Below are 17,117 nucleotides of genomic sequence, written 5' to 3'. Positions count from 1 at the left end.
TCGTACAATTCTTGTAATTGTCTGATTTACTTGTTTCAATTAAAAAAACAAAACAAAAAAACCCTAGCATTCTGGCATTAATTATTTCACTTGCAAAGGCTTCTAAGCTCATGGTGATGAGCCCGAGGTCAGTGCCACACCCTTTCCTGCCTCAGATGCTTCTGCAAGGTTTGGCCCTGTTCCCACCACGAGGCTCTTGGTACCTGAACCCAGAAGGCTTAGCCCATATTCATCATCAGAGAAAGATGGCAGAGCTGAGTCAGAGCAGGAGACTAGTCTTGCAAAGCCGAAAGTATTTCTTCACTGGTCCTTTACAGACGTTTGCCAACCAATGCACAACTACTGCCTCTAAAGCATGGTTTCAAACAGTGAACCAACAGGTAACAGAAATGTCCATTACACGCGAAATGGAATGGGGAGGGGTCTCGGAATAATTATTTAGCTGCAGCCAATTTAAGATCTCCTTTGTTAAGACCACCCAGGCTTCCTGAGTGTCCTCAGCTCTGACGTTCTAACTCAAGCACAAGTTGTGGGCCGTGTCTGCTGCTGCTCTGCAGGTAGGAGATGGACGAGCAAGCAGTCGCCACGTTCAGTCGGCGGTGGCACGGGTCGAGAAGTCTGGTTGGGGAAGGGGGGGCGGGCCTCGTGTGGTGGGCTCCCTTGTGGCAAGCGCACACAGGCAGGGCAGCCCACAAATGCGCAGGCAAAGCCTGGCCTTGCAGACTGGGCACCAGGGACGTTCTGACCAGAGAGGGGAGCCAAAAGCCTCAAGAGAGTCAAACACTGTTCTCACCTGAGCTATGGAAGGAACTAAAAAAAGTCCCAGATTATCCCCATCCTTCCAGTAACGAGGAAGCTGGCTGAGGCGGGAGACAGGCAGAAATCGGGGTTCAGAGAGATGAAGAGTCAGTCACCTTTTCGTCATTCCTCAGACTTCTTAATCAGGGGAAAAAAGACAAAATACTCAGTTCTAACAGTTCCCTGTTTTATTGCAATACATCAGAGTCTGGTTAATATTAAGTGATACCAACATAAAATATCGGTGAGGAGTCCTGTTACATTTTTGACTGTCCCACCTTAAATATTTCTGTGCAAAAGAATCCACACCATTGTTTGGTAGCAGAGAATCTCCTTATAAAGTTCCCTAAGACACTGAGGGGGTAAAACCAAACAAAATAAAGAGTGATCAGAGGCCAAAGCAGTTATCTTTTCCCCTTCCATACACACTTACTTGTCAGCATTATATTCTAAACAAAAAAATGATTACACCCAGGCCATGCAAAACTGTACAATAATATTACAATGAGAAAAAAACCCTAAAAAATTTATAAAATAAATGATATTACACTATCAAATAAAAAGGCAGGTCATTTTGTTTTCATGAAATTTCAAGGCTGATTTGTTTTCATCAATTTCCCCCCATAAATGAAATGGTTTGTGTGTGTAACGGTCGTCCCTGTGAAGGGAGAGGAGCGCCCGGCCTGCCGACCAGCGCTGAGACTTGAGGCAGAGCTCCAGCTGAAGCGAGGGCCCCTTAGGAGCAGGGCTCTGCAGAGAACGCTGGACTTGTCATAATGAAGTCATAACAGGGAAAGAGGTTTTTAAGATGGGCCCAGTGAAATGCCATGTGGCTTATCTAATGAATGCAGGGGCTGGGCCAGCGAGAGGAGGGGAGTGGGGGGCCCGGTCACTTCCCAATTGTGCCCAGCAGACTGGGGCAGTGGTGAGGCCTGGCCGCTGCTGAGAACGCCCCTCTGTCCAGAGAGCGGATGCTGAGCTTGACAGGGCTCCGCTGAGCTGGGAGAACACAGAGCTTGTGACAAAGGCCAGTAAACAGCCCTGTTCTACCTGGGGGGTCAGGGATGTCTGCCCACCTCTACTCTGGCTTTTCTTTAACGATACCTGAGAGTCCGTAGAAATGCAACTGGTCTTTCACAGAAGTAGATGTGGCCACTAAGAAACAAAATGACATGACTCTAACCATATGGAAGGCAGAGGGAGGCTGAGAACCAGCTGGGGAATGACAGATTGTTGCTGTAAACAAAACAGGGATTTCAGATTCTTCCCTGAAGCTTGGGTACAAGCTCTGCTTGGAAAATGAAATAGATGGGCCCTTTTTAGTTGTGTTTCACAGCCTTAAAACTATGCTCCTTCAGAAAGCAGATGAAATCTCTAAGTGTGGGTGTGTGTGCAGACACATAACTAAAAAAGTTGCTTCAGCATCGTTTGACAAGGAGGAAGGCTTCTGTTTTTGGCAAAAAGAAATATATATATATATATATATATATATATATGTGTGTGTGTGTGTGTATGTATATATGTAATTTTATACACCCAAAGCACATAGCAAGATTAAAGTAGAATTCAAGAGTAGACAACAAATTGGCTGAATATAGATAGCACCAAATATCAACACATCTAGACTACGCCAGAAATGCCTCTTATTTTTCCTTTCTACTGAGAAATAAGTTCCTGCTTCCACATACGTTTCTTTGAATGTCCTGCATGAAAACAAAGGATGAATTCAGACAGCAACATCACATCTGTTCCGTAATCTTTGTTACTGATCCATTTCAGTGATCACTGTTTTTTCTCTAGAATCCATTCCCCATTTCCCAAATCATTCTTTTCAAGAAGCTTCTGAAGGTAACTGCTTCATATTGGAGAATGGGGATAAACCCAGTTGAATGATCACTATCTTGGGAAAATATCTCCCAGATTACCACCCTTGGCAGTGTTTCTCCCCCAAGGCTCCTCCTATTGAATACGAATCACATTTGGGACTGCTCTTTTGCTACTGCTAAGACCATTTCAGATTACTGGAGTATAATCTACTGGGTTAGTATTACACTTCCCAGTGAGCCCGACAGCCAGGACAAGCCCTTTATCTGCCCTGTTGGGGGGCTACAGGGTATGACTCACTATACTGGTGACCAGACTTCAGGTATGATTATTATTTTGATCCTAAAAGCATCTGAAAGAAATAAGCACCTATAGGCAACAGAAACTTAGTTGTCAAAGCTATAAACTAATGGCTTAGTGTGGAGTCCAGTGAATCTCAGCTGGATCTGCCTCTGCTCAGAGGAGAAAAGGCGGGCAGGAAGAGGTGAGGGGAAAGGAAAGAAGAGGGTGGGAAGGTCTGAAGGGGAGCGGGCCACAGACGCTCAGCAGCCGGCTGGCAGGTTCCGTCTCCTCCTGGGAAGTGCCAAACGTAAGGAGTGACTGGAGTCATGGCAGTAACCAGACTCAACGTCTGACTCTTGAAATCTAAACGCACAAAAGTATTTCCACCTAACACTTCTCTTCCAAAAGCAAAGGATTTAGAAGGTTAGAATTGTGCAGTCATTTATGCCCATCCAAGTTAAACATAAATCTGAGCAAGCGCCAAGTTCAGGATGTTTAAATGCCAAGCCTGTTATTATTTTAAAATTCTCTACTGTAATATTTCACAATATAATGCCCACACAGGACCCTTTCTTCCCTCCCTGAACTCAGTGACCTGCTCCTGAGAGTGGCATCCTCTGGGAATAGTCCAGCTCCCTGTGGCCTGCGGTGGGAAGCGGAAGAGCTGCGGCGGGTGTGTGTGTGCGCGCGCGTGTGCAGGTGGTGGTGGGCGGGTAAGACGACAGTGCTTACACACCAAGATGCGGACAAGCAATGGCAGGAACGGTCTTCTATTTCAGCTGAATTTTAAAGACAGCAGAAAATCTGTTGGTACTTCTCAGGGAAATTTAGATAAAAAGTAAAAGAGAGGCAGATTCTCTATATGACCGTCAGATATTTTTATTTCTATCTTTCTCTACTCATGTGCTTAACTGGTGAAATGACTCTGGAGAAAGAAATTCCTGATTCTGCATCTCTTTCCTTATGGCAATTGAAACAGCAGGAATCCAAATGGATATGGGACTAACACAATATAGCTAGGAGGGAGGCAAAGCTTACCCGCTCAGGAAGGCCACGCTGGGCTGACTTCCTGTGTGCGGCAGGGATGAGCTGTCCGCTTCCTACTCCGTGTGGGAAAGAGTATTTGGTTAAGGCTGTTCAAGTCCTTGCCTTTGAGGTTTTACATTATTTGGTAATTAACCCCCTTTCCCAGGCTTATCTGAGGATGCTGACACCCCCTCAAAACAGCTCCCTCTCTGAAGAGAAGCTGGCTCAGCTGGGGGCATAGGCCTCACTGCAAGGGGGGAGCAGACCAGCCAAGGGAAAAAAGCACTCTGCTGAACCTGTTTATGGCCATTCCTTGTGTCCTTTCAGATGGAAGGGATCCAGAAGGTGACAAAACTGCGTTTCTACATTCATCTGCAGAAGATACCAAAATATAATAACAGATGAGAAGTGTGGTTCAAATTCTACTGCTAGAAATAGAAATGTCTTGGATAGAAGTAAATCTGCCTTTTAATGATGCTGCTGAAGAGGCTTTAAATGTTACAAGTCTGGTTCCCAGTATACACTCCAAACCGATGAAACCAAAGCCTCGGAGCATCTCCTAAAGCTCGCAGGTGCCGCGTCCAGTGTGAGAGACGCAGGTTCCCCCACCCAGCGTGAGAGCTGGCGGTAAGGGGATGCTTGCTCCTCCCGCCCTCCCTCTTTACACGTCAGTGCCAGGCCTTTCTACCCTTTCATTTTTTAGGTGGAAAACAGACAGGAAATAACACAGTTCTTTAAATTAAATGATCTCTCATATATGCATCCATTTTTTTGTTGAATACAAGATGCTTCTTTTTACTATATACATTCAGTACTTAACCTCTACATTTGTGTATTTATTTAAACTCTGTTTTGTAGTAAAATATGCATTGTTTTAGTGATAAGGGATTTACTGGCAACGATCAGGTTGACATTCACTGTGGTGCTGAAGGGGCTTGGCGCGCGCCCGGGACCCACTGGCGAGCCCCATGTGCTGTCTCAGGGCTACATGAGACTCTACTGTGAAAACAACGTCTGTCTAATCTTATTCTTATCACTTACATGTGTGGAATCTGTCTACTTAAGCTACCTTTTTAGGGGAAGGGTGAAATAGAAAGCAACGCTAAGTGTATGAAATGAAATCAGTATTCATCTAAGCTGCTCAATGAAAGTCTGCCTTTATGGTTGTTGCTGTTAAGTCGAAGGGGGCGTGGATGAAGGTCCTAGAGGCAGAATTCCCGAACCCCCGCCCTGCTACTGCAGTCGGCCCTGGCATCTTCAGGCAGAGGTTGGGGAAGAGATGACAGTGAGAGGAGGGGGGCAGTGGAGGGGAGCCCAGAGTGTCTGAGCGTGGAGGCTGCTCACGGTCCCAGCTCCCGCTCACGGGTCCCAGCTCCCGCGGTCTGTGCTCTCCAGAGATAGGCTCTTGGTCTTCCGGGGTGACACTGGGCTGGGAGGACTGCTCAGGTTGGAACTGTTGGAAGCCGTGGAATGCCGCGGAGAATCAGAGTCCTGGGAGGCCAGAGGAAGACATCAGGGAGCAGCAGAGGGTCAGGAGGGGTTCAGGCCACCACGGGTCCTCTCCAGCCACCCTGGCCAATGACTGGACATGACTTTTCTACAACCCATTTGCCAATGCAGGAGACATAAGAGACTTGGGTTTGCTCCCTGGGTTTGCTCCTCCTCCCTGGGGAAGATCCCCTGGAGGAGGGCATGGCAACCCCCTCCAGTATTCTTGCCTGGAGAATTTCATGGACAGAGGACCCTGGCAGGGTATGGTATATAGGGTGACAGAGAGTTGGACACGACTGAAGCGACTTAGCATGCATGCATAACTTCTTTACTGTGGGTAGAAAGCACCTTTTCTGAGCTGAGTAAGAGGCACAGAATACAACAAATTCTCCAAGTCCTTTCTGCAGGTCTTTGGGAATGTAGGCTATTTTCATACGAAAGCTAGAAGTCTGAACACCTCCAGGGTAACTGCAGCTTGCAACCCAAGTGACTGGCTCTGCCACCCCTGCTGGAACATGTGGCTGATTCCTGCTGCGGTCCAGGCGGCAGAATGGCTTCAAGAAATACATTCACCTGTCTGGTTCAAGGACCTCTCCAGTGAACCCCGTTCTCAGGTGGAGCTGCTCCCCACAGGCACTCACCTCTCCGTCATAGTCCCGTGCTGGGGTGTCACTTCCCTGGTCCATGCCTCCCGAAGACAGCGAGCCCTCCGATGGGGAGGGCATGGGCTGCCGCTTTGCACTGTAGCTGCCTCCAGAGAATTCTCTCTTTAACGCACTGCCATTCTGTGCAGATGACCCTACAGCAGACGGTTCAGGTAAAACTTTACACATGTAGAAGGGGACAACCCTCTAGACAGTAAACAGACAGCTGAGGTGAGGAGCCCTCCTTCCTGCTTAAAGCAAACTGATGGACAGTGAGTCCGGCTACACTGAAGGCCACCCTGTGGCCCAGCCACCGGGGCTGCTGGATGAGTGGGCAGCACTTGCCAGGCCGCCAGGTCCTGCTCTCACTGGCTGTGCCCGGGCTGCCCTGCTTGCTAGGCGATTCCGCAGAATCAATGCCTCAAGTCTCCACCCACGTGCTACTGTCTCAGTGAGTCTTTCCTGCTCCCTGGGGCTCCTACAGTACTTCTCATCACGTCTTTCATAGCATCTGGACATTAGGTTGGAATTATGTGCCTGCCATTCTTTTAATGGATGGTCCTTGCCTCTGGAGGCCCCTGACAAGAACGGGGGAAGGAGCAGATGTTCAAAGCACACATGCTGAACGATGAAGTCTAGGAGAACCGATCTCAGAGAAATGAAGACCATGCCACCTGATGATGCAGAGCTGTCACTTAGCTTCTAGAGAATTTTCATTAAAGACACAAAGGAACGTAACAGAAGCATTTTCATTCCACAGGGCAAAACACCCCAGATAAAAAACAAGGTGTGTTTCTTTAAATTCACCCTCTGCTTTGATTTTAGAGTTGGGACACATCAAAAGAGGACTGGCAACCACCCAGAGGAGGAAAGGGGATGACCAGAAAATTCTCGGAAATATTGGGGTACTGTTAGCACCTATATATGTTCAACTGTTAGCACTCCCTACTGTTTTTTAGTTTTTAACCTAAACATGTTTTAATTCTGTTGAGCTTCAATATTAGGATCACCATTCAAGAAAGACTGAGGCTGTGTTGAGGCTTTAGCACAACTACAAGGTATTCATGGTTTCGAGTTCCTGCTGGTTTAACAAATCCCTAAAATTGAGTTATGTTACATTCAGGATTCAATGAAATGTCAAGAGGTGACTGGTCAAAGGATATGTACTTAATGATCACCCACATTCAGATGTCTTCATAGACTGCACAGGAGCCTGCCTGCTGAAGCCCTGTCCTTGGTGATCTGACAGCTTCCTTCCAGTTTCTTTCCTGAGCCCCTCAAATGTGTCACCATAATCTACTTACTGCAGAAGTTACCAGTGCTGGTGTACACTGCATATTATACTATGGAGCTTTAAAAACACCAGTGCCTGGGCCCCTGACCAACAGTCCCAGACCAACAAAAGCAGAGTTCCCAACTTAACTTTTAAAAAGCCCTTCTGATGATTCTAGAATGCATCTCAGGTTGAGAACCACTGACTGAGCCTCACTCCCTAGGAGATCTGCTCCCTCCCAACACTCCATCCTGTTTCTAGAGGTGTCTGTCGCTAGACATGTGCTGATTTTCATTTGTTGATGTGTTTCTTTGGATAGGCACTCTTTACTTTTTCGTTGCTGATCTTCTCTGTTTTAGATTATAACCTAATTGAAGGCATAAATAATTTTTTTAAGATTTCTCTTCCAATTCCACACCTAGTATAGTCCTCAATTTAACAAAAAGCCATAATGTGGAGTTACTGTTTTAAAAATTTTGTCATTCTGAATAAAAAACCCAAACCACCATAGAGTTCTCCTGCTCTGCTTACTAACCTGTGTGACCTTAAGCAAGTTATCTTGTCGGAGTTTCAGTTTTCTTCATTTGTAAATAAGAAAATGAATTCTACCTTATGGGGGTCTTGTGGGAACTGAGCTCTCAATACACAGAGAATAAAATGTCAGAAGGACGGTGTCTGACGGGGCTGCCTAGCGCTTAGTACGTTCTTCCTGGGCTCCTTTCCTCCATCCTAGTGATCATTTATAGAACCTCACCTCTGTGATTTACACTTTTTAAGTTTGGGAAAATTCCTTTCAGAGAAAAATTACACTCAAACAACCCTAATCTTAAAAAACTGAGATGGGCTGTTTTGACTGAACAGCAAAGGGGACAATCTGAAAACTGTGGTCCTAGGCAGGGTCTCTTCCCCAAAGTTCTAGATGGTGATTTGGGAGGTTGGGCACTTATCACGTTTTGTAGTATTACCTGTCTGGCTCCCAGATGGACTGTGACCTCTAGAGGGACCCCATGACAACTTCTGTAACACCTGCACTTAAGGCGTTACCCAGCCAGCTTGGAGACACTGACACCTGGTGATGCGTGAGTGCATGGCTGCTGCTTTGCTCTGGATGTGTCTCCTGCAGCCCAGGCTACTTACTTGCTGATAGGCCACTGCTGGCGCTCATGGAGCGACCGGGTTCAGGGCGGGATTTGGTGATAGACGGAATACTGACGGAGCCACTGAATGCTGTCCGACTTTCCTGAGGCCGAGGGTTCTAAGATCAAAAGAGAAAGAAAAATTCTTCATCCAGAGAGAAATGATTTTCGACAGAGAGGTCTATTTTTCACCCTAATCTCAAGAAATAAAGTTGTTTAGTCTATAGTGATACCGAACACGAAACAAATTATATAATACCTCCCACCCACAAAGGTGCTAAAGCCTTAACAGAAATAGACCTCAGGCCAAACGTAAGTGCTTATCCTTATACTCACCGAAATACTTATCAGTAAATAAGAATTTTCTGTTGTTGTGAGAACAGTAAGTGAAAGTTATATGGTTAGAAGTGACAATGAAACGCAGAATTACATGGACATCTGCAGATAACTGAAGCAAAGGTTTTACTGTCTGACATTTTTATTTCCTTAGGAAAACTCAAAAGCTGACTCAGCCTGTTGAGAAGAGAGTTGCTTAAAAGCATGTTCTTCTCAAGTACTCCTTCTACTGTTCTGACACCAAAGGCGCCAGTCGCACGTTCCCATTCTGGTCACAGGCAGCCTCCCCGCCTCACGGACAAAGCAGCGCGAGTCCTAACCATGGCGTCCGCGACCATTGCGGCCTGCGTGAGGCGATTTAACTTGGGAACGCTGGGGGAAAAGTTCTCCATCTAATACTGAATGATTCTGGGGCCCAATGTAGGAGAATGAGCTACGGAATGCTTTGAAAGGTACAGACACCTAGACAGGTGGGGTGCAGGTTCAGCCTTCTGAACGGCTCCTCCATGGCCCCAAACTTTTCAGACCAGAAGGGGTGTTGGGGCTGGCTGGTACCTGAGAGAAGGTTACGACAACACAATTAATGCAGGGCCCAAGCTAGCAATCAGGAAAACATGCGCTAATATATGTCTTGAAAAACTCCAACTTATACAGTTTAAAGAATCACACATTGAAAGTTGGCAGGCTGGCTGCCTTCAAATACCACCACTGCCATTTTGGTTCATATATCAAAGTTGCAAAGTCCATGTAATTCTTATTGTGTTATTTGTTTAAAGCAAATGCTTTACCTTTTTTTTTTTCTCTAACAAAATAAAAAATTTAAAATGGAAACAGTCAGTGCTAGCATTTCAACATCCACTCACGGGAGCCACCCTGTGAGGTGCCAGTGACATGCTTACGATGCAGCAGAGGAAAGCTCAAGAGAGACAGGGTATCAGTTGCAACCTTTCCACTTTTATTGTTTCTGCTATGAACCTTAAGGTACCTTGTTATTGTCCTTTTCTATAAAACAAACCTACTCTAGGAAAAATGGCAAAAATGAAGGCCTATAAAAATACCAGTGGTTTAGTAACACTGAATATTGAGGTACTAAAAGAATGACACACAGAAGGTGTGCTCTGGAAACATTTTAAAAACGCAAATCCAACAGTTTTGTCATTCATCCAGCTGAAGTTCAACTTCAGTATAAAGTAACATGAAACTTAATCTGATGGTCCTTTCACAAATATGCTTAAAATTAGGGCAAAATGTCCACTAATAGTCGTGTTTCTCTTTATAGATGACTAACTTAAGTAACATTTCCACCATCTTTTATATCAAAAATTCTTGACTGATTTGTTAAACAACCTCCTCTAGAATCCACTCACTGTAATCTGTTACCAACCAAACAAAGGCTTAGTTTATCATAAGTAATCTTATGTCATCAAATAAGATATGTAAATAACATAATGTCAGTGACAATGACATTTAAAACACAATTTAGAATAATTTTATAATACAAACAAAAACAGAAAAATAAACTCCCCCTACACATAGTTTTCTTATTGGAAAATGACTAAATATACAGATAAAAATGGATGCTATTTTTTTCTAAGTTACAGGAAATGGGTTTGCGTGATGTAATCCAAATATTATCTGCAAGACAAACTTGAGAAAATGCCCCCTTGAAATCAGTACATATTTCTTGATGGAAATAAGGATATTCAGCTTGAATGGCTGCCAGCTCTCTGTCCACTGCGGAGCTGCCAGTTACAAGGATGCAAGGCTGCATGGAAGGACCCAGGCCGCGGTCCCCCAGAATGAAGCACACTCTGCTTTTTTGTTGTGTTGATTTACTTCTCTTATTTTGGATCCTGACTAGCATTAAAGGTGCATCAGCAACTCAAATATTAATAAGACTACCTTCTTTTGGCAATTTTTCCTGTTATTCACTGATACTACTATACTTTATATTTTTAAGAATTGTGAGCTCTCTGGAAGGGGGTTTATTGTAGATAAAAGGCCTGTAGACAGGCCTACTACAGACTTCACTAAATATTAAAAATTTCTCTGAACTGCACTGGTTAATGAGCTAACGAGCTATTAAAAATTCAGAAATTCTAGGACCTGTTTTTTTGTTTAACAGAATAAAGACTTACTTGGGGGCTATTTCTTATGGTATCTGTAATGAAATATATCATGATGGGATTATCTTATATTACACATAGAAAAACCTCCAGTACTGTTTTAGAAATAAAACTGAAATCTTCCCTAGTCCTTATCTTTTTCCTCAAAAGAAGAAACAAAGTAGAACTTGAACAGAGAAGAGGAGGAAGAGGAAGGATAGAAGTCTGGCAGCAGAGGAACAGGCCAAAGGAAAATGCACACAGAGTGTACCCCCTTGGCAGTGTTACTTATTGAAGCCAAGCAGATATCCGCACATGGTTAGTACAAGTTAACACCTAACTCAGCTTTCATACCCTCAGAGTCATAAAGCTTGGTGTACCGGGGACAGAGCGCAGAGACGGGGAATATTCAGGGTTTATGGAATCAGGAGAGAGAAATTTTTCAGCAGAATTAACAGTCATGTGATAGATGTGCTCAAAGTTGATCGGAGAGGAGATCAGACCGGAGTGATGATGAGGGGATGGATAAGGGAAACCCGGCTATCAAAACAACAGAAAGAAAAAAGGTAATGAGGTAATGAAAATGGATTCACCAGATACATGTGACATTTCAGACAACATGCATGTAGAAAACCATGAAGCATCTCGCATCAATAACTGAATCCATCATGAAATACTTTTAGGCCTTAGAAAGTCAAATTTTGTAATCTTCTTGCCAGATACTTGAAGAGTTGATTTGCAAAAAGTCATTTGCCTTGTAAGATTATTCTTTTTTATTGCTGTCATCAAGAAGAGTAGAAACTGGACTTTCAGAAATACAAGTAGATTTTTGAAATTTAGTTCAGTGTTCTCCTTTGATTGTGATATAATCAAAACATGGCAAAAAATCTAAACAAAAACATTAAGGATAGAAAAAGCAAGAAATAATTAAAGAACAAGTGAACCTATTAATACAACCAGCCTCTCACCAGAAGCGTTATGAAAGTGTTCCTTGAGAAACTGAAACCATTTCCTGTATTTATAGACTTGACATGTGTTTGCTTTTACTGATCTTATCTTCCTATAATGAGTAACTCTAGAATGTACTGTATGCTTGGTGGCTCCTGCCTACAATGCAGGAGACCTGGGTTCGATTCCTGGATCGGGAAGGTCCCCTGGAGAAGGAAATGGCAACCCACTCCAGTATGCTTGCTTGGAAAATCTCATGGATGGAGGAGCCTGGTGGGCTACAGTCCACGGGGTCGCAAAGAGTTGGACATGACTGAGCGAGTAACTGAGTGAATGGAATGTACTAATTATTAGTTTACCTATAAGTAGCCCAAGCTTATCTCCACTCAGACACCTGGAGAACATGTTTGTTTTTTAACAAGAGAACAACCTTTTCTTCAATGTTCAAGTGTCATTAAAAAAAAAAGAAATAATTTAACACTAAAGATGTAGAACAAAGTTTTTGAAAACAAGGACTCTAGTTTTTCATGTAATATAATTTGTGGATATATGGAGATATCACTTAGCACCCAGTCAACTTCTCTTATGGGAATTTTCAAAGTTCAGTTCTTAAGAATTATGTTTCAAGAAAACATCCTAAGATCACCTCATTAAAGACAGAGATTGAATGACTTCCCAGAGAGATGCTGACTGATATTCTCATGAGTTGAGATGAGGTTGCTTTGTTAAAAAAAAAAAATCTGATAAATTAGGGAAGCTTAAAAGAAAGCCTCCTATATAAGATATTATTTTAAATTTAGAGATGTGTGTTAAATCAATACTTACTAAGTTCTTTTCCAAAAGGAAAAACTATTCATGGGCATATAACTATGCCCATGTAAAATTACTTCTTAAAAGTCTAAAAGGTCATTGAGCTAGAAATTTTATTTATTAACAATTTTAGGAGCAGGTGAAAGACTAGGAGAAGTTTTATGTGCTAAAAAAAAAAATGAAATCTTTTAGAGGTAAAATATTACCCTTTAATTCAGCTTGAGGCAAATCTATTCTTTATGACCAGTATCCACTTATGAAAAAAGGTAGATGACAAAAAGGATCCCAGAAACTACTACAGTATGTACTTGTAAGACACACATACTATTTTATATTAATTGCTTATATTCTCTTGGTTCCCTAAGCCACACATGAAAGATTCACACTGATATAGGACAGAAAATAAAAAATGACTCCCTACCCTTACTATCTTTTCCACACTTGTGAGGCAAACAACCTGTTTCAGTATCATTTTGGTACAAAGGAAACAGAATAATCTTCCAAAGACATTCAATACACTTTCTAAGCTTATAAGCATTTCACAGGAAGGCAATACTGATTTGAATAAGTTAAACATAAAAATGTCTGGGGTACACGCTCTTTGCACAAATGACATCCTAGCTTTGGTATTTGAAAGTGCTTCTTATATATGTTAACATTAGATAAATTTAATTCATCTTTTTCTTTTTTTGAAATAGTTCATTAAATATAGAAAACTGCAGTGGAAGGAACATACTAAAATCTGAGATTAAAATATCACAAGCTTTTCAATACATGTATACATATATATATATACACACACAGATACAGACATGCATATTGTTTTCTTTTCAGACATGCATATTATTGTGTTGTTTACCAATGTTTACTCCAAGATAAGCACAGTTCTGGTAAGACAGTATATCAAAAGATATTTGTTAGGTGATTAAATGGATGCTTATGAAAAGTCATAGCTTTTATGTTCTTAGCTGGTAAAAGGAAAAAAGTCAGATGAAAATAAAGTGAGACTGTGAAAAACAGGAGTTCAGATGCATAACATTTTTGCTACAATAAATACTCCATGTACAGGTGAACAGGTTTCAAAAATTTACACCAACTTCTTGTCCTGGAAATTCAAAAGTGTTTATATGATAAGAAAACATGAAATGAACATTAAAAACTGAATTGCACTGTTAGGGCAAAAAATCACTGTTGTTAATGACAAAAGAACCAGCGAGGCAGTCAGTGGTTAACAAGATCAGTGATACAAATACTGAAAATCAAGAGGTCTAATGGGAATAAGTAGCCAGCAGAGAAGGCCATGTGCCATGGAGTGAGACCAGGGATGAACCTTTGGGAAATGCTATCTGAACTTATTTTGCACAGTAATTAAGACTGGATCTTATTTTGAACAGCAACAACAAAAAAAGAGATTTCCTTTACTTTAAGTGGTCAGAGGGTAAAGGGAGGAAAAGGAGGGATACTGAGATACAAAAATTATTACTATGTTTGAAATTTGACATTGTGCTTCTGTGTACATATTCAGGGTGTAGAAAGACCAAATCTTATTGTGTATGAAGGTCTGAAAGAATTCTGAAACATTAGCAAACTAATTTTTCACCTGGTCAAGCATTTCACATGGTCATTCATTTTATTAAATCCTGAAACTATTTCACCTATAATGGAATTTATAGAAAATTTTTCCATAATTCTTTTTGCTATGTTGTTGGAATATAATGAGAGGAAAACTATATTCTTTTTTGTGCACAAATATGAAGCATGTGTGAAAGAAAGCTTAATTTTGAAAGGATAATACCCCTTAAAACTTTGTTCACTACTGAAATAATTTTGTGTTTGTTGATGTGTTGTTTTGCAACATATGGATAAATTTGAAATTTGTATTCCTCCTGGCGGGCTACAATCCACAGGATTGCAAAGAGTCAAACATGACTGGAGTGACTTAGCATGCATGCATACATCCCTCCAAAATGCTAACTATGTAGCAAGTGTTAAAAACTATTTGTTATTTAAATTTCAAAAAGTTACATTAAGACAGTATATAACACTTGTTCTATCAAATATAAGCTATATATATATTCACATTTCAACTGTTTATCATAATTAAAAATTTCTCTCTCCTAAGGTACTTTGTATGTAACACTGTAGCTTCCGTAAAAAAAATGACAGAAGCTTTGAACTGTATGGTTCCGTTACGTTTACTTCTGAGAGAAAAGGAAACCCAGACTGAGGGATTTCAGACTAAGGACTTAAACAAATGTTCAGAATGGGAAAGGAATAGAGAAAATTCTGAAATCTGATTCCCAGGCAAAAACTGAAAAAAAAAAAACAGTGTATTAAATATGATAGATTAGTAAAACAGTTTAATATTTAAATGCGGCCTTTATTTATGCTCAAAATTTTTGGCTTAATATTTATGTTCAGCCTTAAATTTCTTACAATGTTTTAATTACTATATCAAGATCGGCTGTAATCTTTTTGCATACTTTATATTTTACCCAGCACAGCTAATAAAAATCCCCATTTCAAAAGGATAAATGACTATTGTGAATGATTTGAAAAGAAGGAATAGTACTATAATCACATAATGTCTTGATGATAATTGGTAAAATTGGTAAAAAAAAAAAATGACAGCAGGAATGTCATATTCATTCATAAACAGAACCAACTGGTTAATTGAGATATTTATAATGTGGAACTCAGATTCAAATTAATGCAGATTTTTTTTGGTTCCTTCCATGAAATGGATGCAAGACTACCCTTAAGAGTTTAATAAAAAAACTCCATTGTACAAATTGTGTTACCTGTTATTTTTTCTGTCAGTGATAGATGTTTTTATCTTCTATCACAGTAGAGTTAGTAATGTGGGTATTTAACACAGACTTTCTTAGAAAGACCTTTGGGTTAAGATTCACAAATCATCTCCCAGACTGCCACAGTATATAAATTATGCCTAAAATTCTGTGCAAAATCTAGATGCTGTCACCACTGATCAAAAGAGTCACGTTAAAGTTTCAAAAGGAAATGGCAACCTACTCCAGTATTCTTGCCTGAAGAATTCCATGGATGGGCTACAGTCCATGGGGTCACAAAGAGTCGGACACGACGGAGTGACTAACACACATAGTTGGAGAGTACCATCATACTGAAATGTTAAGTATAAACAGAGCCTGGCTAATTAGCTAATTCCAGATTAAAATTAATATTCTTAATCTCAATATATTAGGTCTAAGAATCCAATCTTCATGTTGTTAAAAAAAAAAAAGAAAATTTCCAATTTGTATTTTTTTTAATATAAGACTGACTAGGTAACATGTTTGTAATTAGGCAAATGAAAAAGATTTAATTTCATAATCAGATGAGAAGTGTGATCATTAATGAACAAGCTAATATGGTTTCAATGGGAGGTGGGCCAAATATCTGTGTTGAATTTCTATAACTTAGTGAAATTTTAGTGATTTGGTAACAAAGTTCTGAATCTTGGTATAGAGCCTCTCCACATCTGGTTTATTTCTCCCAAATGGTAAATCTAGATATGGGAGAAGTTTATAGGAGATGCAACTAAATAAGAATTGGTATGCTTGTTATTTGATATGTAGCTAAATTTAACATTTTTCCATCAGTTATGTCATCATGCATCTTACATATATCGTGATATTCTGAGATAAACATTTCCTCATTACACCAATATATCCTTTCAACTCATATGTATTTAAGCACACACAAATATGTGTATACACACACACATTCATATTTATATATATATCTGCTCCCTCGCACCTTATTCTTAACCCCATCTATATTCACATTCAGTCTTCATTTCTCTTACCATGGGCAGGTCTTTTAGGATCTGTATTCCATCTCCTGGACCCATATGTGCTATGTGGTTAAAATTAGTTGGGTTAGAAATTAACTTATTTCTCATTTCTGGATCTCGTAACATCTCCCTGCAAGAAAAAACATCTGTTTAGATACTTTTGTTCCATGACCAATCTAGATAATTTTAGAGAAAAGTATATTCAATTTTTTTCATAAAAATAAACTGTGAAATCATGTTAATAAGGACAGAATTAAAATAATAGAATATACTAAATAAAATTTTAACTTAGAAGATTTTGTTTTAAATTTAAAAGATCTTATGCTTTTTGGTGGGAAAACAGAGTTAGTATTTAAATATGAAACAAGTTCTTATTCTACAGATAATTCTGAATATTTTATGGATGTCCTTTTAAATAATTGCTAATATATTAGAAATGTTTGTGTAACTGGACATATTACAAGGCTACTCCTCATGAAGAGACCAGTTAATCTGCATAGATATGTTCTATGTTTTTTATAAAGGCCCACATTCTAAAACTTGTAACTATTATATATACATAGGAGAAATGAATCAAAATATGGTACTTTAATCTAGCACATACTCACAATTTGGAGGGTATTTATTAAA

General features: G+C 40.6%; 1 protein-coding gene across 24 annotated transcripts in view; it reads right to left on the bottom strand.

Moving 5' to 3' along the window:
- Positions 1-968: 968 nt before the first annotated feature.
- The window catches only part of CDC42BPA (CDC42 binding protein kinase alpha), a 297,854-nt gene continuing 281,705 nt past the window's right edge, over positions 969-17,117 (bottom strand). For 13 of the 24 annotated variants that reach the window (XM_086345011.1, XM_086345012.1, XM_086345010.1 and 10 more), the window contains 5 exons: positions 16,500-16,617; positions 11,270-11,455; positions 8,476-8,593; positions 6,063-6,220; positions 969-5,421 (listed from right to left, as the gene is read on the bottom strand). In XM_086345011.1, coding sequence (XP_086201137.1) covers positions 5,290-5,421; positions 6,063-6,220; positions 8,476-8,593; positions 11,270-11,455; positions 16,500-16,617 — 712 coding nt within the window. In that variant the 3' untranslated portion in view covers positions 969-5,289. The remainder of the gene's footprint in view (positions 5,422-6,062; positions 6,221-8,475; positions 8,594-11,269; positions 11,456-16,499; positions 16,618-17,117) is intronic. The other 11 variants (XM_086345017.1, XM_086345015.1, XM_086345018.1 and 8 more) reach the window with 2 other exon arrangements.

This window comes from Bos grunniens, chromosome 16 (genome assembly GCF_055505025.1).
Source record: "Bos grunniens cultivar Pamir isolate PY7600 chromosome 16, Bosgru_T2T1.0, whole genome shotgun sequence".
In the NCBI taxonomy this organism is placed as follows: domain Eukaryota; kingdom Metazoa; phylum Chordata; class Mammalia; order Artiodactyla; family Bovidae; genus Bos; species Bos grunniens.
The sequence above is the reverse complement of the archived record's forward strand: the minus strand, read 5'-3'. Positions and strand labels throughout refer to the sequence as shown.